The sequence below is a fragment of the Globicephala melas genome, chromosome 10, assembly GCF_963455315.2.
Source record: "Globicephala melas chromosome 10, mGloMel1.2, whole genome shotgun sequence".
In the NCBI taxonomy this organism is placed as follows: Eukaryota; Metazoa; Chordata; class Mammalia; order Artiodactyla; family Delphinidae; genus Globicephala; species Globicephala melas.
The window spans coordinates 51,398,295-51,422,037 of record NC_083323.1 but is presented as its reverse complement, the minus strand read 5'-3'; the positions used below and the strand labels follow the sequence as shown (position 1 = coordinate 51,422,037).

General features: G+C 41.4%; 1 protein-coding gene across 3 annotated transcripts in view; it reads left to right on the top strand.

Annotated features, from left to right (window-relative positions):
• TBC1D30 (TBC1 domain family member 30) overlaps window positions 1–23,743 on the top strand; it is an 87,131-nt gene that overhangs the window by 25,991 nt on the left and 37,397 nt on the right. The window contains exons 1-5 of one of the 3 annotated variants that reach the window (XM_060306178.2): window positions 13,627–14,101; window positions 17,096–17,157; window positions 17,685–17,750; window positions 20,218–20,343; window positions 22,190–22,375. In XM_060306178.2, the coding sequence (XP_060162161.1) occupies window positions 13,915–14,101; window positions 17,096–17,157; window positions 17,685–17,750; window positions 20,218–20,343; window positions 22,190–22,375 (627 nt within the window). In that variant the 5' untranslated portion in view covers window positions 13,627–13,914. Of the gene's footprint in view, window positions 1–13,626; window positions 14,102–17,095; window positions 17,158–17,684; window positions 17,751–20,217; window positions 20,344–22,189; window positions 22,376–23,743 lie in introns of those variants that run through there. The other 2 variants (XM_030866388.3, XM_030866390.2) reach the window with 2 other exon arrangements.

Below are 23,743 nucleotides of genomic sequence, written 5' to 3'. Positions count from 1 at the left end.
TCCTCACCTAAGAGCTTCACTCATTTGCTCTGGCATCATGGAATCTTTCTGTTTACCTGGCAGTGCTGGGCTGACCCTGTTGATGCTGCTTCTCTATCATCTCTACCAGTATCTTGTTTGTTTTAGTAGGTAAATAATAAGAGGGGAGTTTGAGGAAATTATGGATGTTTCATTCACTTGGTAACATCAATGAGACTGTGAACAAGTCTCCTTCCAGAACTTCCAAAGTGTTTTTGATCCTGCTCAGATCAAAAATACCTGGCTATATTTTATTGGTTTGGTGTGGCTTTGCAGTGAGATAGACCTGGGTTCAAATCCCAACTCCACCACTTATTAGTTATATGGCCTTGGGAAACTTATTTAACCTCTTTGTTTTTTCCTTCTTTTTTTCCTTCCTTCCTTCAGGAATAAAAAGAAAAATCAGAAAAGTACAAGGAAAAATACAATAAATTCCCATACTCCCACCACTCAGAATTAACTATTTATATTTGAATATATCTTCTTGCCCTCCCCCACCCCCATGCTTAGGAAAAAATTACCCTGATAAAATAGGTGTACACTCTCCTTTTACTCCCCATTTCTTGGGGAATAATGTTTACCTTGTTGGGTTAAAATGAGGTAAGATACTTAAACACCTAGCCCAGTGCCTGATCCACAGCAGACAGCTGGTACAGGTAGTTGTTACTTATTTTTCTCCTCCCATGCTTACTTTTCTCCTGGTGCATCTCCATTAGAAAATTTAGTACTGGAACATTGACAAACTTAGAAAAATTATTTTTTTGACAAACTCTTTCTCCTTCTAGGGTGTATTTGTAACCCCCCCCAACCCCAACTCGAGGAATTGATGTTGATGCATGTAGAAATGGATAGAATACACCATACAACTTATTTATATGGCAAATAATAAAAATACATTGAGGGCTTCCCTGGTGGCGCAGTGGTGGAGAGTCCGTCTGCCGATGCAGGGGACACGGGTTCGTGCCCCGGTCCGGGAAGATCCCACATGCCGCGGAGCAGCTGGGCCCGTGAGCCATGGCCACTGAGCCTGCGCGTCCGGAGCCTGTGCTCCGCAACGGGAGAGGCCACAACAGTGAGAGGTCCGCGTACCGCAAAAAAAAAAAAAAAAAAAAAAAAATACATTGAAAGACCAGAACTTTCTGATGAATGATGGACTACATTTGGGAAACCCTTTAAAACAAAATGATTGAACCAAATTTTAGAAAACTGCATGCATTATTTAAAAAAGCTGTAATATTGGAGGAATAGAAAGATTGAGAAGAAAATTGCTTACTTCAACTCTGCTGTGAAAGATTGATTTCTTGCCTGTAGTGATCTCGCAAAGCAAGAGGCTGTTGGGTAACTGATGCTGGGGCTTTATTAGTTTATGAAGAGCAGGGAAGGATTAGCTTGTCTGCATGGAAGTGAATTCTCCCCAAGTAACATGTTTGAAAAAAAATCAAGATGATGAGAAATGTGAACAGTTTGTCAATTTAAATGGATGTTCCCTTTTATGGGCTTCCCAGACTGGTTTCGCACTAAAATCTCTGCCCAAATGGAAGGTAACATAATTAAAGTGCAAAGATGCTTGAGTGACCAGGTGGCATCATTTATAATCTGCAACAATGTTGATGTATAAGCTTAAAATATTTTTCCTTTAAAAAAATATTCTGAGTGCCTTTAATACTATATATTAATGGCACAGTAAATCATTTACTATAAGAACTTACTGTAAGACAGACAGCATAAGTGCTTTCTCTGTATCGTTCGATCCTTAGAATAACCCTTAAGAAGTAGATAGTTTTCCCATTTTATGGATGAGGAAACTGAGATAATTAACTTACCCAAGTTTAGATAGTTACTGAGTGGTGGAACCAGGTTTCAAATCCAGGTAGCTGGTTCTAGAGTCTGATTTTAGCTGCTATACTATGCTGACTGCCATTATATCTAGAATTTCAGGAGCGTCTTTCACCCGATGAGTAGAGCAACTGTGATATTTGAGCATCTTATATTTTGGAAACTTGTCAGGGAGACTAAGAATAGTGATTGTGGATTTTTTGGGGGTACATTGCATAAATGTCAGTCAAAATATCTTTTCATAAACACATCTGCTTATTTCTCTTGTAGTTGAATAAAAAGCCCTTTTTTAATGAGTGGGAAGGTCTAGCTCTCTTCTTGATGTGATGAGTTTATGATGTTATTGTTCATGTTCATGTACTGAGTGTCGAAAGTGTATGAGCCCCATGCTGGCTGCAGGCAGGGAAGGGGAGAGATCCAACAAAGAAGAAGTCTTAGTCCTGGTGCTCAAAGCAGTTTATGATCTATTGAGAAGCCTATAAACAATTCAAGGGCATGGATGAATCAGACGTGGGGGTGGGACAAGTGTGGCATCTGAAATACAGGTTTTAATGTGGGTACCATTTAAAAATGTCCAGTCAGCAAGATCCCAACCTGATACTCTTTGTGCCATAGATGCAATTAAAAAATTTTACTGGGCTTCCCTGGTGGCGCAGTGGTTGAGAGTCCGCCTGCTGATGCAGGGGACATGGGTTCGTGCCCCGGTCCGGGAAGATCCCACGTGCCGCGGAGCGGCTGGGCCCGTGAGCCATGGCCGCTGAGCCTGCGCGTCCGGAGCCTGTGCTCTGCGACGGGAGAGGCCACAGCAGTGAGAGGCCTGCGTACCGCAAGAAAAAAAAAAAAAAATTTTACTGAGTCCCTACTGTATTTCAGGCCCTGTGAAAGAAAATTATTCTGTATTTTCCTAAAATACACTGTGGTACTTAGTTTTCAAGTATTAGGAAGGTTTAAAGTTTAGAGAAACCAGGGTTAACTTTATTTAGCCATAATCTATTCCCTTAGGAATAGATTATGCCTTAGGAGCTGGTGTATCTGATTGATGCTGGTGTTAGGCCAGAGTGACATACTGCCAAGTGACAGTCTGTGGTAAGGTGGTACTAAAGATGGTGGTAATTCAAGGGGCCAGTGCTGCTATTTTAAGTACATGAATATATAATAGGCCATACTCGTATTGTTTCTCGAAGAGAAGGAGGACATCGGAAGTATGTTTATTAAAAGCATCTGCTTTGTTAGGAGTTTTTCTCTAGTACCAAAACTTTAAGTTGACTTGCAGAAGCTAGAACACATATATGACCATTTTTAAGACTACACTGGTGAATTCCTGTATCTATGGAGGTAAAGGTAAAAGTGGATGTAAGTCACCCGATATGCTACCCTTTGAAATGCTGAGGCCTGTATTGGCTGACATACCATAAAATTTCTCTTACCTCCAAGTATCTGTCACCCGTATAATTCAGGAGACATGCATTTTCCTTTTAATGTAGTTCCCAAGATGATTTGCAGTTCCTTTCTAACATGTGTCCTGGACTCTCAGACAATGAGAATAATAATATAATGTAAGATTTTTAGTAAATACATAAAAATTCAGTTTGTTCAGAATTCTTTTTTTTTTTGCGATATGCGGGCCTATCACTGTTGTGGCCTCTCCCGTTGCGGAGCACAGGCTCCGGACGCGCAGGCTCAGCGGCCATGGCTCACGGGCCCAGCTGCTCTGCGGCATGTGGGATCTTCCCGGACCGGGGCACAAACCCGCGTCCCCTGCATCGGCAGGCGGACTCTCAACCACTGCGCCACCAGGGAAGCCCCAGAATTCTCTTTTTAAGTAAAGAAAGTATAATGGTACATTTAAAAAAATATCCTTAATAAGGATTGAAGCCAACTGGATCTCTTCTGCTTAAACTTCAGTTTACCTGAAACTATAACAATCCAAACTGTATTCTCCCAGCATTATAGTTGGTCAGGATTTGTATTGGATTGAGGAAATCTTACAGAGTAAGAGACCTGAATATCAGTTCAGTTGCTTTCGGAGAATCATAGTGTTGGAAGCTGTTTTACTGATACTGATGCTTGAACCTCACCTCGTTTTAAATGCCCTTTCACAGCACTCCTGACTGCTGGGCTTGCAGTCTTTGCCTGAGAACTCCAAAGAAAGGACATTTATGATCTCCTGAGGCCCTTTTACGACAGTTATAGTGTCCTTAAATTTTGATGTCTGCCTCTCTATAACCCCATTTAGCAGTTCTGGTTTTGCACTTTGGAGTGAACATGAAGCTAGCCTCAGTTTTCCTCCCATTGAGTGAGGGCACCAGGGTAAGAAGGCAAAAGAGGAGCATCTGGTGAGGACCTGGGACCTCAGAGGACCCAGGACCTGGGTGTTCTGGCCAGGCAGACTTTCCCTGTGGGTCAGGTCCTGATCCTGTGCTGGGTGGCAGACTTATGGATAGACCGTGAACAGGGCCATTTTAACCTTTATCTTGTACGATTATCAACAAACACTAAGGAGGACACCCCAGTGCACATGTATTGAGTGCCGGCTTTGTACCACTACTGTGTTAGAATCTTGACTTTCATTATGCCACCTAATTCTCACAAGTACTCAGGTAAGTATTGTTAATTCTCAAGATGAGGAAACTGAAGCGCAGAAATTTTAAGTAACTTGCCCAAGGGCATAGAGCTAGTAAGTATGGACGCTGGCATTCTAATCTTGGTCTCCCCACCACGTGGGCAGGCCCTTTCTGATACACCACGTTGCCTCCTGAGGCCTTATCAGGTGCAGCTTTTACGAGCTCCCTCATCAGTTCACATGTTCTACACTCTTCTCTTCTGAATAAATACATCTGGGAGATCTAAGGCTCCCAGGCCAGCCAAGCCAACATTCATGTTAATTCAAATCTCTCTCCTCTTCCTGATACCTCTCTGGTCTTACCATCAAAGTTAAGCATATTATTTTCAAAGGTATCAGCTTTTTTTCTCACTAGGAATATATGTTCCTAAGCCAAACTGATCTGCATCAATAGGTATGAGAAACCTCTCCTTTCATATCCCTCACCTGGGTCAAAAAGGATCTCAGAATGGCTTAATATAAAGGTTGGGAAATCTTAGCTAAATAGTCATTGGTGACCAGGTTGAACAATGATTTCATCTTCTAAAGTGATGGGTCTCACAAAGTGAGAGAGAGGCATGGACATATATACACTACCAAACGTAAGGTAGATAGCTAGTGGGAAGCAGCTGCATAGCACAGGGAGATCAGCCCGATGCTTTGTGACCACCTGGAGGGGTGGGATAGGGAGGGTGGGAGGGAGGGAGACGCAAGAGGGAAGAGATATGGGAACATATGTATATGTATAACTGATTCACTTTGTTATAAAGCAGAAACTAACACACCATTGTAAAGCAATTATACTCCAATAAAGATGTAAAAAAAAAATAAACAAAAAATAAAATAAAATAAAGTGATGGGTCTCAGTCTTCCAGACTGAGATCCACTCCTGATGTGCAAATAAAGGGCTGAATATCATAATTATGAGAAGAACACAGATGAGCTTGGTCTTTGGCCTGCTTTCAGCTGAAATTTAATAGTTCAATAAAATGAAGCCCTGGGAAAACATTGGAATGTATGATACCTAGGAGGAGGTAGAGATAATGGTATCCCTCCAAGTACTTGCATAGTATTTAATTAATTAATTTTAATTGAATTATCGTTGATGTACAACGTTTATAAGTTACAGATGTACAATATAGTGGTTCACAATTTTTAAAGGTTATACTCCATTTATAATTATTGTGTTTGCTATAATCACACTCCCTGACTTTGGACTATACTATAAAGTTACAGTAAACAAAACAGTATGGTGCTGGGAAAACTGGACAGCTACATGTAAAACAATGAAATTAGAACATTCTCTAACATCATGTACAAAAATAAATAAAGCCTAAATGTAAGACTGGATACCATAAATCTCCTAGGGGAAAACTTAGGTAGAACACTCTTTGACAAAAATCGTAGCAATATTTTTTTGCATAGTATTTTATTTTTATTTTTTTAAACGTTTTTATTGGAGTATAATTGCTTTACGATGATGTGTTAGTTTCTGCTTTATAACAAAGTGAATCAGTTATACATATACATATATCCCCATATCTCTTCTGTCTTGCATCTCCCTCCCTCCCACCCTCCTTATCCCACCCTTCTAGCTGGTCACAAAGCACCGAGCTGATCTCCCTGTGCTATGCGACTGCTTCCCACTAGCTATCTATTTCACATTTGGTAGTGTATATATGTCCATATATACACTACTACTCTCTCACTTTGTCCTAGTTTACCCTTCCCCCTCCCTGTGTCCTCAAGTCCATTCTCTAGTAGGTCTGCGTCTTTATTCCCGTCTTGCCCCTAGGTTCTTCATGACCATTTTTTTTTCTTTTTTAGATTCCATATATATGTGTTAGCATATGGTATTTGTTTTTCTCTTTCTGACTTACTTCGCTCTGTATGACAGACTCTAGGTCTATCCACCTCACTACAAATAACTCAATTTTGTTCTTTTTATGGCTGAGTAATATTCCATTGTATATATGTGCCACATCTTCTTTATCCTTTCACCGTTGATGGACACTTAGGTTGCTTCCATGTCCTGGCTATTGTAAATAGAGCTGCAATGAACATTGTTGTACATGACTCTTATTTTTTTTTTTTTTTTTGTGGTATGCGGGCCTCTCACTGTTGTATTCGCTCCCCTTGAGGAGCACAGGCTCCGGATGTGCAGGCTCAGCGGCCATGGCTCACGGGCCCAGCTGCTCCACGGCATGTGGCATCCTCCTGGACCAGGGCACAAACCCGTGTCCCCTGCATCAGCAGGCAGACTCTCAACCACTGCGCCACCAGGGAAGTCCCATGACTCTTTTTGAATTATGGTTTTCTCAGGGTATATGCCCGGTAGTGGGATTGCTGTGTCATATGGTAGTTCTATTTTTAGTCTTTTAAGGACCCTCCATACTGTTCTCCATAGTGACTGTATCAATTTACATTCCCACCAACAGTGTATGAGGGTTCCCTTTTCTCCACACCCTCTCCAGCATTATTGTTTGTACATTTTTTGTTGATGGCCATTCTGACTGGTGTGAGATGATGTCGCATTGTAGTTTTGATTTTGCATAGTATTTTAAATGAACCTTTCACACTGTCCTATCACTACCCACTTTGTCTGTCCCTCAGTAAACTGTAAGCTTCTTGAGGGTAGAGAACATACTGAATTCATAATTTTATTCTCCACAGGCCATAGCACAATGCCTTTCCCACAGCAGTTGAGGAATAAATGTTTATTTCACTAATGAATGAATGAATAAAAGAAGTAGGAAGATGTCTTGTATGGGCAACATAAACCTACCTCAAGTGGTGCTGAATCAGTTTCAGCTATTCTGAAGCAAGAAAATACTTCCTAGAAAATAGAAAATCTTGGGTTAGCTATGCATCTGAAGTTACATGGACCTGGATGCAGGGTTTTACGTGTATTTCCGCTATGGCACTGTGAAATTCCTAGCTTCACTCCAGCTAGGAATTAAATCTTTATATTAGATAAGTTTTGAATTTGAAACTTTCTGGCCTGTAAATAAAACCGGTTATTCTTAAAATACTTCGTCCAAAATATTTGAGTGTGCTTGGGGGGAATGGTTAAGAGTGGTTTTGGTTTTGAAAATATCTGATTAAAATGAATGGTCCTGAGAAAGCATAAGCAGGGACTCTTGGGAGGTAGAAGACGGTGCTGAGTGTGATTCGGTGTTGGGATGTCAAAGCTTCTCTGTTCCACGCTGGACAGAATCCTTTCTCTGTGATAAGCAAAATACAAAAGCTACACCTGATTGTCTTCAAGGATGCCTGTATTTAAGTAGAGAAATAGGTTTTTATGACTAAGAAGAGAAACCATACAAAAAGAAAACAAAATGTCCCATGTACGTCATGTGATGTGTCAGATAATTGTAAGGTTTTCCCTTTCCCCTTGGTTTCTTCCTGCTGTCCCGCTTCTGTCTCTTTCATGAGGTAAAGTGGTTATGATGCTCGTCTCCATGAGCTCGTAGTTTTGTGGGCTCCGTCCTGGATAATGAGTTGAAGGAGCTGCTTATTAAGGCCCTGCTCTTAAGTAGTTCTGAGGAGAGTGTTAGCTTCTTATGTGACTGATCACAGTTTACCATCCATTTAGGAGATATTACTTTTCCTATTTAGGAGTTGCTCACAGACCTTCAGAAATGGTGGGGAGAGCAGAGAGGAGAAGAGTGACTTTTATGCCACTAGACCACCACCCTTTTCATTAGCACAAGTGTCAAGACGTACCATCTCCTGCCCGATGGGAGACAGTGCTGGGCCTGATGTTCGGTACAATCTCTTCTGATCCTTTGAGACTTGTGGGTTGGAGAACAGCTGCCAGGGGCCTCTGAAAGCCGTGAGGATGAGTTCCAGGCTCACCTCCTCAGAGCAGACCAGCTCCCTGTGTTTTCTCTCTCTTTGCTGTAGAGAGAGCTTTTTCCGGAGCTTTTTCTCTCGGTAACTGTCACCATTGGCTCTGTTCAGTCCCTGAAGATAAACACATAGGCCCTTTGTATTTTAAGATTTTACTGTTAGGGCTTCCCTGGTGGTGCAGTGGTTGAGAGTCCGCCTGCCGATGCGGGGTACATGGGTTCGTGCCCCAGTCCGGGAAGATCCCACATGCCGTGGAGCGGCTGGGCCCGTGAGCCATGGCCGTTGAGCCTGCGCGTCCGGAGCCTGTGTTCCGCAACGGGAGAGGCCACAACACTAAGAGGCCCGTGTACCGCAAAAAAAAAAAAGAGAAAAAAAAAAACACAACGATTTTACTGTTAAACGAAAGTAACATCATTAGGAAACCACAGGAATCCCAGACCTGATTCCCTTCTGGAAGCCCCGTGGGACATAGCTTTTATTTATGCTGGACTTGCTTTTTCTTCTGGCTTGTCCCCTTTCTCCATTAAAGGAATAGTTTGCTCTCAAGGAAGCCTCACTGCCAGCACATAAGCCTGAAGATGCAGGGGTAGCTGAATGACCCCTACTTCCTTGTTTTGGCCTGGGAGCTTAGATCTCTAGGGATGTCCCATGGGTATTGGACTCTCTGAGACATTCAGAGTATTTCCTCAAAGCACTCATTTTCTTTAGCAAGCCAGTAACAGATTCTCATCCGATGTGAAGTTTTCCTTTTCCCAAACTCAGCTTAAATCATAACTGCTCTGGACCATGCCAAGGTACGATTTGGCCAAATGTGAATTCATTGATATTATTTGATTAGTAAAAATCACTCAGTGAAGAGTGATGGTAAGTTGGCTTTGGCTGGAAATCTCACCAGCTGAGATCCTCAAGCAGAGCTCATGCTGGCATTGTTTCCTCTGCAGGTTGACTTCAGATGACTTCTTTTGCGTTTGGAAAACAATATTCCAGACACGAATAAGAAACTATGAGTCATACAGTAAATATAATGCTAGGCTTGTGCCATGGCTGTTTTTAGAGCATTGTATTTTAGTGCTTAATTATCTGTTTGCTACGAAAGTTGGCAGTCTTGGCTTTCCTCTCCAATGTAAACAAAATAATATTATTTAATTCTTTCATTATGTATTGCTTTAATAGTAGAAACTTAAATTTTTTTGTGTGAGTTTCAACTTCTATGTAGTTTAGCATGGGAAGTTTTCAAGAAAGCATTTTTTTTTTAAGTCAGTTTTTCCTTGTAATAAATCTGAGTGAAAGAGAATTTTTATCTTGAAAGTAAACAAGCCCCTGTCACTAATAGTAAGAAAAATGCTGTAACTGAAGAATTTCAGAGACAGGCCTTTTTGTCAGCCGTGACACATCTGGGTGGGTTGGCAATCTAGGGTCTACGCTTCAGCTTTGGCGGCCCAGAAATTTGATTTCTTCAGCTCACTGAGAGTTGAGCAAATTCAGGGATATTGACCGCTGTTAACTGGTCAGCGTGTCCTCTCCTCAGCGGCAAAGTCTCTATGGGAAGCCAAATGACAATCAAAAGTTTGCTTGGTGAGCAGGGAGTCCGAGCCAAAGGGTGTGGGATGGTCTGAGTGGTGGATGTCAGCCAGGGCTGTACGTCCTCCTTTCTACCCCAGAGGCAGTGTTGTAAAGCAGAGCCCATTGCTCCTCCTCTTGGCCGGCGAGGCTGTCTTTCCTGCTGGCCCACTGCTAAAACTGAGCATGAACAGCCTTTTTGTTAAAAGAGAACATGAACCCTCTATAGTTTGAGAAGGTGAGAGCTCTGGAAGACGATACTGTGCATGCACTTACCACCTTGGTCTGGATTTTCCCTCTCCTTCCAGTTTTCTTCCTTTAACTATGGGTGTTCATCACCATCTTCACCCAGGGGTCTGTGTTGCCCTCTAAAAAACTGTCCAAAGCCAAACAACAGATATCTTTCAATTATCGTTCTCAGGCCAGAGCAGTCAAGGGACATCTTAATAAAATTAAGAGAAAGCTGAAGGAGAACAAACATGTACTGAAACTATAAGCATCGGGCTGAATAAGTGTAGATTTCTGTACCTGAGATTGGTGTGAAATGTTGGGAAATCTAAGCTAAACAGGTCATCACAACCAGGCTCAATAATGATTTTATCTTCTAAAGTGATGAGGCAGGCTACTGCCTGTTTCAAGGCATCTTTATCTCAGTCAGGTGGGCATAACTGAATAGCTTCTATATCCCTATCAGCTGGCTTTACTTTTGCAGATGACCAATGTCATTTTAACAGATTTTTATATGTGAAATGTATATTTCATGCTTAGTGTTATATCATTTCTGACATTGTCCTCAAATTCTGAGGGCAATTCACAAAGTCCAGAATGTGCTGATTACAAAATAAGTGTGCCAGAGTTGTGTGAAGGACTTCTTTTTTAGTTCTTTCAGAATATCATAAGAAATGCATTTTTTAAAAAGTTAATACTTTCAATCAATAGCAGCCATTGTTTTTTTAAAAGTTATTTATTTATATGTAAGTATAGTTGATTTACAATGTTGCATTAGTTTCTGGTGTACAACAAAGTAATTCAGTTATAAATATATATATATATAAAATATTCTTTTTCATATTTTCTATTATGGTTTATTACAGGATATTGATTATAGTTCCCTGTGCTATACAGTAGGACCTTATTGTTTATCTGTTTTATATATAATAGTTTGTATCTGCTAATCCCAAACTCCTAATTTATCCCTCCCCTACCTCCTTTTCCCTTTGGTAACCATAAGTTTGTTTTCTATGTCTGTGAGTCTGTTTCATAAATAAGTTCATAAGTTCATTTGTGTCATGTTTTAGATTCCACATATAAATGATATCATGATATTTGTCTTTCTCTTTCTGACTTATTTCACTTAGCATGATAGTTTGTAGGTCCATCCATGTTGCTGCAAATGGCAAAAATTTCATTCTTTTTTATGGATGAATAGTATTCCATTGTATATATGTCACATCTTCTTTATCCATTCATCTGTCGATTAGCAGTCATTGTTTTTGATGCTCAAAGTGTTCCATCTTTGGCCAATAGTATCCTATTTGTGTGGCTCTCATGTCTTTTTTTTTGGTACGCGGGCCTCTCACTGTTATGGCCTCTCCCGTTGCGGAGCACAGGCTCTGGACGCGCAGGCTCAGCGGCCATGGCTCACGGGCCCAGCTGCTCTGCGGCATGTGGGATCCTCCTGGACCGGGGCACGAACCCGTGTCCCCTGCATCGGCAGGCGGACTCTCAACCACTGAGCCACCAGGGAAGCCCCTCTCATGTCTTTTTGACATGACCCCATTAGTCTTGGAGCACATCCTTCCTTCCTGAATTCATCAATATATTTCAGGCTCATCTTGTACTTTTTCTGGCCCAGAACTGGAATCAGTTGCACCTCAAAGGAGCCCTGGTTCCTTTTAGTGCGGAACGGTTTTTAGAGACCACATCCTGAGTGATGGGGGTGTTCACTGCTGCTGGGTTGTCTTTAGTTCTAAACCTATTCAGTAGCTTTATATGTATTTTTGAAAAGAAAAAAAGATGAGTTCATACAATTATTTCCATTTAAAATATACTATTGCAGGATTAAAAAAAACTTAATTTCTTTGGTTGCACACCTGTATTTTCTGTTACACTGAAAACATCTTGGTTTCTTTTGACCTTAACATATTTATTTATTTTTTCATTAAGAAAACATGTAGACTTTAATATTCGAGTAAGAAATTCACAGAAAATATCATATAACTGCTTAGTTAACATAACAAAAAAAGTTCAACTGCACTACTAATAAAAAATGCCAATAAAAACAACAAAAATGACAGTTCTCTTTATCAAAGCAGCAAGTGTTTAAATGATAATACTGAGAGCTGTTGAAGATGGAGGATGAAAATGTGTCAATCAGAGACTAAACTGGTATAATCCTTTAAGATTTAATTTAGCAATATATGTCATATAGATGATTATGCCTTTAGATCCAATAACCCCACTGTGGAAATTCATTTTAGGTGTTCAAAAATCTAGTAAAGCTTAGTCAACAAAGATATCCATCACATTACTTAGTGAAACATTTAAAATCACCCCAAATTAGCAGACTGATTATGATGTTAACATAATTATTTATTTAGGTTATCCTATAGTGTACATAAGAATTAAGAAATAACACCAATATTATTAATAACAGTAATGCTACTGAATGACATTTAAGATTTCTTTGCAGCTCTTTTTGCCCTTGGAGTCTATACCACCATTGATACACAGGCATAACACTACACTCTAAAACAACTTACTCATCTTTTCTGTGTTCTTATGCCATCAACAGGATTTCTAGTTAGGTTCATTTGTTTCCATTCATTTTCAAATTTTAGGGTTTTCTTTTTGCTTGATTTATTAATATTATTAATATAAGATGTTATTCCAGAGTCAAAACTACATAAGGCACATCTAGAGAAATCTGTTTTCTATTCCTTTCTCTTCTACACTGTTCCCTTCCACATAAATACTTTTTAGTTGTTTTTAATCCATCTGGTGTTCCTTCTCTAAATATTAGCATATACAAATATCTTTGTATTTCCCTCCATATGCTTTCCTTTCTTATGACTTATTCATCTTTATGATATCCACTGGTGAATGTCATAATGTCGTAGTTTAAGAATGATTTAGAAAAAAAGTAATTATCACTAACCATTCTGCCGGCTGAAGTCTCTGGCTGGAGAGACGGGGGAAGCACTTAAAAAAAAAAACTCTGCTTTTAATGGAACACTTTTATCTTGAAGTCTACTCTTCCAAAAGAAACAACCATTATAATAATAATAATTATATTATAGATTTAATGTACAAAGTATATATTAATAGTAATATATAATAATAATTTTAACGTGCTTCCTATGCCTCTCTAAGATGCCAAGAAAAAGAGTTTAACACAATTTGGGATGAAGCTGGTGCTTCACCTTCCACCAACGTTCCCGCCGCGCTGCTAGATTCTTCCTGCGGTCTGTTGACCGACTCTTGCAAGACTGCTCCGATGAGGTGGGCACTTGCATCTCGCTGGCGTTCTGCACCTGAGACTCGCTCCCTTGGGTGCTCCCTCCTGCACCTCCCAGATCTTGGGAGAGGCACGGAAATCTGTCACTGCTTCTGGTCCCCGGGCGCAGTTGCTCAGCCCCCCGCTCCTGGGCTCCGGGTCTCTGCGGCTGCCCAGTGCAGGTGCCGCGAGCTGGCGGGGCGCTCGGGAGCTAAGGCAGCCCCGCCTGCGCACGGTGATGCCGGGATTGGGGGCGGGAGCGTTGCCTCCGTCTCCGCGCGCTCGCTCGCTCCCGCCCTCCTCCCCGCCCCAAGTCCTCTCCTGCCTCAGCCTTGCAGGCTCCGCACTGCAGATCCCTGCCGGCCGCCCCGCGCTTGGCGGCTCTCGCGGTGCTCCGCAGGGTCCCTTGACCCCCGAGCACTTTTGCTGCTTTCGAGAGACCCTTGACTAACCGGTCTTGCCGAGCCCCACGCGTGCGAAGCCGCTGTGCCGGCGGGACAGCGAGGACCCAGGCGGACGGCGGCCGCACGGGAGCCCAGGGCGCTCTCGGATGCGGCAGGACAAGCTGACCGGCTCCCTTAGGCGCGGAGGGAGATGCCTGAAACGGCAGGGCGGCGGCGGCGGCAGCGGCGGCGGCAGCGGTGGCGGCGGCGTGGGCACCATCCTGAGCAATGTGCTCAAGAAACGCAGCTGCATTTCCCGGACCGCGCCCCGGCTGCTCTGCACCCTGGAGCCGGGTGAGGACCCGGGGAGGCAGATGGGGCACTGGAAAGTAGCGTGGCGCCCCCGGAGCTGGTGCCTCTGCCTCAGCCGAACTCCGCGTAGGCCAGCGAACAGCCGCCGGCCGCCCGGTGCTGGGTACCGCGGCTGGGCACAGGCGGGGCTGGGTCGGCCTGGGAGGGAAGAGCGCGGACCGAGGCCTGGGCGGGGGCAGCGGCCTCCCACGGCGCGGAGGACCGGCTGCTCCCGCCGGCTGCCCGTGCGCCCCCATCCCACCGCCTGTGTGCGGTCCAGCCCTGCTTGTGCCGGGAGCTGCTGGCGAGCGATGCGCTCGGTTTTCTCCGAGTGGTGGGAAAGTGTTGGCGGCTACCCGGGCTATCAGAGGCCGAGCAACCAGTTGTGTTTCGGACCCACAAGAAGCCACACCTTGAAAGAGGTGTGTGAGGCAGGAGAAAGGCACAGGTCTGATGCTTGTTGTCAGAGGAGGAGGCAGTGACCGCGAAGGAAAAAATCGGGTGCATTTTCTTGAGGGTCCCTGCTTCGTGAGTGCCGGGATCGTCTCACCTGGAGCCTCTAATTTGTGTGTCCGGGTGGAGAGCGGGCAGGAAACACTCCTGCAAAGTAGAGATTCTTTCTATAGGTAAAGACTGAGAGTTCTCCTGGCTGTGCTAGGCTAGGCCCTTTCTGCTGTCAGCCTGTGTTTACACATCCCTGCTTCTCCAGGCTGCATAACTCCGCGCTTGCTCCACCACCCGGCATCCCTCCGCAGGGTTTTATGAGGCCGGCCCTGGCGCGCGGGCCCCTGGACATAAGGCTTTCCGGCTAGGGGTGGCCGCAGAGGGAGCCGGCTGTACTCGTACCCGTGCGTAGCGCACACTTGTCCCTGGAGTGGCACCAGCTGGCTTCCAGGTGGGTTTGTCCTCCCCCAACCCCACCCCATCCCGCCTCCCAGCGCCTTTGGGGACCTGCTGTCCTGAGGCTGCAGGGGAGAATCTGTCGAGGCACCGAGCCTCAAAGGGTGGAACACGTCGCTGCCTTTCCGAACCTCGTGGTTTCTTTGTTTTTCTCCCCAAGGAAGTGTCTAGTTGCAGAGACTGTAGTAGTTATTCACCGTCTTCCTTTAGCCTTAAAAAAAGAAACCTCCCTCCCACGTTAAAAGTGTTTTGTATTTCTGAATCCGGAACAGCCAGTGATTACCAGATGAAACATAAACCTTCTCCCCTCCCTTATTCAATTAGAAGAAAATAGGTGGAAATGACCTGATTTCAGCTTTTGCCTGCAGGCAGCGAATGATCAATTCCAGTTAAATCCTGTGACTCATTTTTGATAGTGAGAAAATAGTTGTGATTTTGACTAACCCTAGCCGGGTTTCAGCTCGGCAAGGCGATCGGCATCGTGCCCAGCAGGTACTTCTGAAAAAAGTCAAGGGAGCATATTCGATCGTACATGCAAGGAATCCGAGGCTTTTAGGTCGGTTGAAATAGGAGCGTGGGACCGAATTTCCTGGTCTTTGTTATAATAAAGCAAACGTCATGACTATACGCTCCTCCATTCAGCACCCTGTGTATGGACAGCAACCTCACAAAGAGGTCCGTTTTATCGTGTCTTAAATCATGCGCGCCAGCTGGAGGCACTCTTGTGGTCTTTGTATCATTGTGCTGCACTGAGGCAGGACTTAATTTAAACCATCTCAGAGAATTGGGAATCCGTCGGGGTACTTAATATACCTTCGAAGAAGGAAATCTTATCTATCTAGGCAGAGTATGGTTTTGGCCCTGAAGCTTTGAAGAGAATGATCAGGGCATTGGTTGGATGCCTGGGATTCTCTATCACACACAGCTTGACTTTAGAAATCTAGGACCCAACTCATGTATACACAGTATTCTTCTAGGACTCCAAGAAGGACATCTTCATACTGTCACGGGCCTGGGCAAATCAGACACATCTCTTTTCAGCTTCTTGACTCCATATATGTTTTTTAAAAGACACCCGCATAGCACAGGGAGATCAGCTCGGTGCTTTGTGACCACCTAGAGGGGTGGGATAAGGAGGGTGGGAGGGGAGGGAGACACAAGAGGGAAGAGATATGAGGATATATGTATATGTATAGCTGATTCACTTTGTTATAAAGCAGAAACTAAGACACCATTGTAAAGCAATTATACTCCAATAAAGATGTTAAAAAAATTGTCATGGAATTTCACCTCAATAATAAAAAAGCCCAATATGAATATAGCGTATAATCTTTATATATTCTCCTATTTGGGATTTGAGTCAAAGAAGTTTAAAGTTGTAGATAACTTGGAATTAGAGTTCAGTTATATTTTTAGCTTGGAGCCTATAATTAAATGTGTAAACTTATCTTTAATGAATAAGTCTATCATGACAGAATTTAAAAATACATGAAAATTGCTAAATAGTCTTGTTAAAATGGATTATTCCACAAGTGGGAAGGCAGTGACATTATTTTTATAACTTTTGATATTTCACTGAAGTTTCCTTAATAGACTTAGTCCATGCAAGTGTCCTAGAAAACAAATTCTGTAAGTAGAGAATTCTCTTCCTAAGTTTCATAAATATTAATTATACTGTGCTAAGTGATTTACAGTTAATTATTGCAACAACTAACTGAGATAGACGTTATCCTCATTTTAAGGATAAAGAATTGAGACTGAGACAGGTTAAATAATTTGTTTGACTCTAGGAACCAAAGGTGAATTAAAGTGTGCATGACTCCAAGCCTGTGGTGTTATTTTTTTGTTTTTGCACTACTCCAGACAGCGGTGAAACCACCATTCTATGTGATAAGCTTCATTCTATTACCACAGGACATTTTTCTATCTTAATAATCAGTATTCTTTTTCTTTTAACAAAATTGACTACAATTTAGTAAAAATAAATGTTTTAAAAATTTTATGATGACTCAGTAGAATCAGGTTAATTTTTACTTTTATTTTTGATGTAACGTATTTTTCCCCCAAATAACAGTTATTTATGTATTTTTCTTTTAGGAGTTGACACAAAGTTGAAGTTCACTCTTGAGCCATCTTTAGGTCAAAATGGTTTTCAGCAGGTAATTTTATTTTTGGTTTTGAAAATACCTTTATTTTGGGGTACCTACAGGGTACACTGAGGTATATTCTCAAAGTGGGAAAATTAACATGTGCTTGGATATGCCTAAGAAGATGAGTCAGTTTTAAAAATTATAGATAAAATAACTTGTGAAGCTATAAGTGACTTGGATTTATACTTGCAGTGAAAATTTTTGCACTTTTTTTTTAATGGTTCAAGTGTGAAAAAATTTAAAAACCAAATGCCGTTATTCCGAATCCGTAACACATGTTTTGATTTCAGAGTTCCCAGCCTTTGTGTGTGTACTGCAGTTGGATCACGGGTGTGTTAAGCGTACCTAAGTGGGGGACCTTGGGTCAGTCATAGCCCTTAGACCAGTCATGTCTGGCTGAAGGAAGCTCTGAATGTTTACCCCAGTGTTCTGTATACATTTTCTCATGCTCTACGAACGTCAAGATGGGGAAAAGTTGACAAGTGCTTAACCAGGTCAGTATTATCACTTTGACAGCTTTTCTTCTTTGTTTCTAGTGGTATGATGCGCTCAAAGCGGTTGCCAGACTATCGACCGGAATACCAAAGGAATGGAGGAGAAAGGTGAGGCGGATTTGTATGGCTAAAGTACAAAAGGACCATCACTTTGTCCCTCTTGAAAGTGTCTGGAATGTCAGAAAGGATATTCTAGATTTAGTCATTTGAAATCTGTCTCTCTTCATTATTCATTAATTCAGTAAGTATTTAATGATTATCTATGCTATGCCAGGTACTGTTCTGCCGGGTAATGGGGATACAGCAGTGGAAAAAAAAAAACAGCAGACCAAAATTTTTGTCCTCATGGAGTTTACAATGCATATAATATAAAGTAGGTCAGATGATGCTAAGTGCCATGCATAAAAATAAAGCAGAGAAAGGAATCAGGAGAGAGGGGAGTGGAGGTAAGGAGGTAGCATTTTAAATGGTAAGGTGACATTTGAATAGGGCCCTTAAAGAGGTGAGCCATTGACCACGTAGCTACCTGGTGGGAGAGTACTCCAAACAGGAAACACCCTCAGGTGAGAGCATCACTGAGGAGTATGCAAGCAAAAGCAAGAGGCCAGGGTGGCTGAAGCACAGTGAATAAAAGGGAAAGCAATGGGGGGGAGGGTCATAGAGGTAATGTGATGACCTTAGGGGAATGGCAGCTCATATAGGACCTTACAGGTCATAGTAGGACTTTTGCCCAATGTGAGATGAGAAGCATTGGGAAGTTTTGAGGAGGAGAATAACATGATATGACTTATATTTTAAATGGATCACTCTGGCTACTAACTTGAGAATATGAAGGACAAGGGCAGCAGCGGAGAGACCAGTAGGAGACTTGAGATAATTCAGGCAAGAGATGGATCAGGGTTGTGGTAGTGTAGATGGAGAGAAGGTCAGATTCTAGATATATTTTGAAGGCTGGGTTGACTTGAATTCCTACTGGATTGAATAAAAAGTGTAAGAGGGATGTCAATGACTTCAAGATTGATCTGAGCTACTGGAAGGGTAGAGTTACTGTTTTCCCAGAGAGGGGACAAGCAGGTGTGTGTGTTTGTGTGTATGTCTGTATAGTTGGGGTGGCGGTGGATTAGACAGTTGGTTTTGGTTATGTTAAGGTTGAGATGCCTATTAGATGTCTAAGTTGAAGATGTCAAGTGAGCATTTTGACATATGATCCTGATGCTTAAGAGAGAAGTATGGCTGGAGATATTAATCAGTGTTATTCCTGCTAAATTATGTTCAAATACCAAAACTTGGATTGCCATCTTATTAATTCATAAACGCAGTCTTTGTTTCCTTTTTTAAAAAATTTTATTGAAGTATAGTTGATTTTCAATGTTGTGTTAATTACTGCTATACAGCAAAGTGATTCAGTTATACATATACATATATATACATTCTTTTTTATATTCTTTTCCATTACGCTTTATCACAGAATATTGAATATAGTTCCCTGTGCTATACAGTAGGACCTTGTTGTTTATCCATTCTATATGTAATAGCTTGCATCTACTAATCCCAAACTCCTAATCTGTCCTTCCTCCACCCCCTTCCTTTTTGGCAACAACAATTCCCATTCCTTTTTTTAAATTTAATTTTTATTATATATTGGGGTATAGTTAATTTACAATGCTGTGTTAGCTTCAGGTGTACAGCAAAGTGATTCAGTTATACATATACATATAGCCATTCCATTTCAGATTCTCTTCCCATATAGGTCACCACAGAATATTGAGTAGAGTTCCTTGTGCTACACAGTAGGTCCTTATTGATTATCTATTTTACACATAGTAGTGTGTATATGTTAATCCCAAACTCCTAATTTATCCCCCCACCCCACATTTCCCCTTTGGTAACCGTAAGTTTGTTTTCGAAGTCTGTGAGTCTCTTTCTGTTTTGTAAATAAATTCATTTGTATTATAAACCAGGTCTTAATACCCCTAGAATCTGAACATTTTGGTTCCTCAAAATGTACATTAGAAATAGCATTATGAAACAGCTTTTCCAGATAAGGTAATGAAAGGAGTAAAAATATCCAGTGATTCCTTTAAAAAAGTTATTCATTATAGGAACCCATCTGTCAGTTTTTTGTGTGTGTGAGAGAGGGATGATTTAAAGGCAGAAGCCACTTTATGGTAAAAACAGGCCCATACTCCACGGATGACCAGGGAGCTCTTGCCCAAGCATAGAGCGCCATCCAGAGCCAGGTATAACAAGCTCATCAGCTAATTTAGCTATTCCAATGAACTGAAATAAAATTTGAAATGTTTTCGTTTTCTTAACAATATCCCTAATGGCTGGATCATTGCTTGGTACATAGTAGGAACTCAACAATATTAATTGAAAGAATAAACGAAAGCCCCTAATTGGTACAGTTTAGTACAGCAAACTTTTCAGTGAGGTTCTTAGAGATTTCTACATGTAGGCTATATCTGTTCTAGTAACAGCTCTCATTTTCTTATTGGACGCAATCATTATCTCCTGATAAAGAAAGATGAAATTATGTATTTTACTTTAGCATTCTTTTTTATTAATATTTTAGGTTTGGTTGACCTTGGCAGATCATTATTTGCACAGTATAGCCATTGATTGGGACAAAACCATGCGCTTCACTTTCAATGAAAGGAGTAATCCTGATGATGACTCGATGGGAATTCAGATAGTCAAGGTAATGCCCCTAAGTTTGGCTTATTGTCCTAATTTAGAAGAAAGATTCTAAGAGCCATATGTTTCCTGGACAGAGGATCAAGCCTTATGGATTGAATGTCCGTGTATTTCCTGCTTCCTAATTTCATTAGTTAACAGCCTTTTTTTTTTTTTTTTTGGCGGTACGCGGGCCTCTCACTGTTGTGGCCCCTCCCGTCGCGGAGCACAGGCTCCGGACCCGCAGGCCCAGCGGCCACGGCCCGAGGGCCCAGCCGCTACGCGGCCCGCGGGATCCTCCCGGACCAGGGCACAAACCCATGTTCCCTGCATCGGCAGGTGGACTCCCAACCACTGCGCCACCAGGGAAGCCCAGTTAACAGCTTTTTAATGGGGAACTTGATGATGCCTTGTCCTCATAAATTTGTATGTTACTAGTAAGAAGAAAATGTTTCCATTCGTATTCAACTTATTTATTTTGCTCACATGATAGGAAATTGAAATTCCTTTTTTCTTTAGCATGGGTCAGTGCTTTTAACTGGATTTTAATGTAAAAGTCACTGAGAAATTTAAAGTTAAATCTATTTCATATTAGAATAATTGGGTACTTATTAGGATTTTGATAATTTCTTAACTGTCATTTTATGAAGATAGTTAGATTGACTGATGGGTTTACTTTAAACCAGATGGTCAAATGCTCAAGCCAGCTGTGGTTCACCTACCTGGATTATTACAGTTGATTAGAGCCTGGCACCGAAAGCCAAGGATGCTGATTTGATTTAATTCTATTATTCTTCTCTTACGTAAGCCTCTAGCACATGCTTTTTATTTTATATGAGTACATTACGTGTGATGCTAAACTGAGGTTTTAAAAGGAAAGTTGTTTCATCTAAATTTCGGTCACCAGAAGTTGGCTAATGTTTTGGCAGATTTGAAGATATGTTTTTCAGGAGGAGGTCCTAACTAAAATGAGCTATTTTCTCATCTAACTTGGTCTGTTTCAAGCATACAATATAAAAAAGGAACTTTTATATTGTATGCTTGAAAAGCCTTTGGATGGTCCACACTTGAGCTGTTTATTTGGAATTTAGGTGTATGTTTCCCAGAGATGAAGTATTCCATATTTGAAATACTTTCTTTCTATTTAAGTTGTGAATTAAGGCAATGCACATTTTATAACTATCATGTTATTAAGAGAAGTTTTTTTCTCATTGAAATGAATGATATGTCAGTAAAATGACTTCAGCTCCTGAAAATCATAGTCTCTGTTGGATAATTAAATTATAGATATTGCCCTCATTAAATATTAAAGCACAGTAAATGTTTCTGCCTCTTTTATACAAATTTATAAAACAACTTGGAGAGAATGGTTTTTCTGTCTCTTTACAGTACCGGTTACATTTTTTTATTCTTTTCATTTGGCTCCTTAATACTATTTGGAGTTTTGATAGCTAAATATTATATCATTTTTTATAGAAAGAAATAATGTTAACATCTATCATACATGTGTTAAAATGACTTGTTTTATTTGAGATGTATGATTAAAATAAACTGTCAATTTATTTGGAATTATAATGCAATATTAATTCTGAGTCCCTTTCTGTGTTAACTCTGGAAATACTTTTGGTAGAAAGTTTGCCTGACTGAAATTCCTCTTGAAAATGCCTCAGCGTATTAGAAAACTAAAAAAAAAAAAAAAAAAAAAAAAAAGTTTTGGTTCATGTGTTTAAGTTGCATATACATTTTTGAAAACTAAAATCCATGTTGATACTCTGACTCTACTGAATGCTGAGGCAGAGAAAAAACTAAAGTTTTTTTTTTTAGAGAGCTTAAGGAGGTATTTTAAAAAATGTTGTTTCCTGTCATTTTAGGATCTTCACCGCACAGGCTGCAGTTCTTACTGTGGCCAGGAGGCTGAGCAGGACAGGGTTGTGTTGAAGCGGGTTCTGCTGGCCTACGCCCGATGGAACAAGAATGTCGGGTATTGCCAAGGCTTTAACATCCTGGCTGCACTAATTCTGGAAGTGGTGGAAGGCAACGAAGGCGATGCTCTGAAAGTGAGTATCAGGCTCTGAAGAAGGCAACTAAAATTCTTCAGAGAGTGAAATACTGGAGCTATAACTTCTCTTCCCTGTGCTCCACCTCCTTCCAGGGTTTGACTACATCTTTCTTATTATCCATGACACCATTTCTCCCAGGTTAAAGCCTAGTCACATGACAGACTTATGTAGCTGCCAAATATGAGGAGAATGATTATGTTTTTAGTCTCACTTATGAGACATCATATTTTTTTTAATTTAATTTTATTCTTTTAACATCTTTATTGGAGTATAATTGCTTTACAATGGTGTGTTAGTTTCTGCTGTATAACAAAGTGAATCAGTTATACATATACATATATCCCCATATCTCCTCCCTCTTGCATCTCCCTCCCACCCTGCCTAGGTCCCACCCCTCTAGGTTGTCACAAAGCACCGAGCTGATCTCCCTGTGCTATGCAACTGCTTCCCACTAGCTATCTGTTTTACACTTGGTAGTGTATATATGTCCATGCCACTCTCTCACTTCATCCCAGCTTACCCTTTCCCCTCCCCGTGTCCTCAAGTCCATTCTCTACGTCTGCGTCTTTATTCCTTTCCTGCCCCTAGGTTCTTCAGAACCATTTTATTTTAATTCCATGTATATGTGTTAGCATACGGTATTTGTTTTTCTCTTTCTGACTGACTTCACTCTGTATGACAGACTCTAGGTCCATCCACCTCACTACAACTAACTCAATTTCATTTCTTTTTAGAGACGTCATATTTAAAGCAAGCTAAATACTAACTGTATTGATTTTCCAGAGATGCCTAACAAATTAGTTGCTTCAAACAGCCAGCGTGTATTACCTCACAGTTTCTTTGAGTCAGGAATCTGGGTGCAGCTTAGCTGGCTCAGAGTCACATCATTGTGGCATTCAGACTCTCGGCTGGGGCTTTAGTCTCATCCAAAGGCTCGATTGAGTAGGGAGAGCACACACTTTCAAGTTCATTCATGTGGTTGTTGGTAGGATTTCATTCATCACAGATTGTTGGACTGAGAGCCTCAGTTTTTCTGCTGGCTGTTGTTCTTTGCTATGTGGACCTCTCCATTGTACAACGTGGTGGCCGGCGTCCCTCAGAATGAACGAGAGGGTAAAAGAGAACTGCAAGTCAGAAGAGATTACATTACAGATCTGTAGCCTAATATCAGAAGCGACATTCCATCCTTTTTGCGATTTTTTTTTAACATCTTTATTGGAGTATAATTGCTTTACAATGGTGTGTTAGTTTCTTCTTTATAAGAAAGTGAATTGGCTATACATATATCCCCATATCTCCTCCCTCTTGCGTCTCCCTCCCACCCTCCCTAGGTCCCACCCCTCTAGGTTGTCACAAAGCACCGAG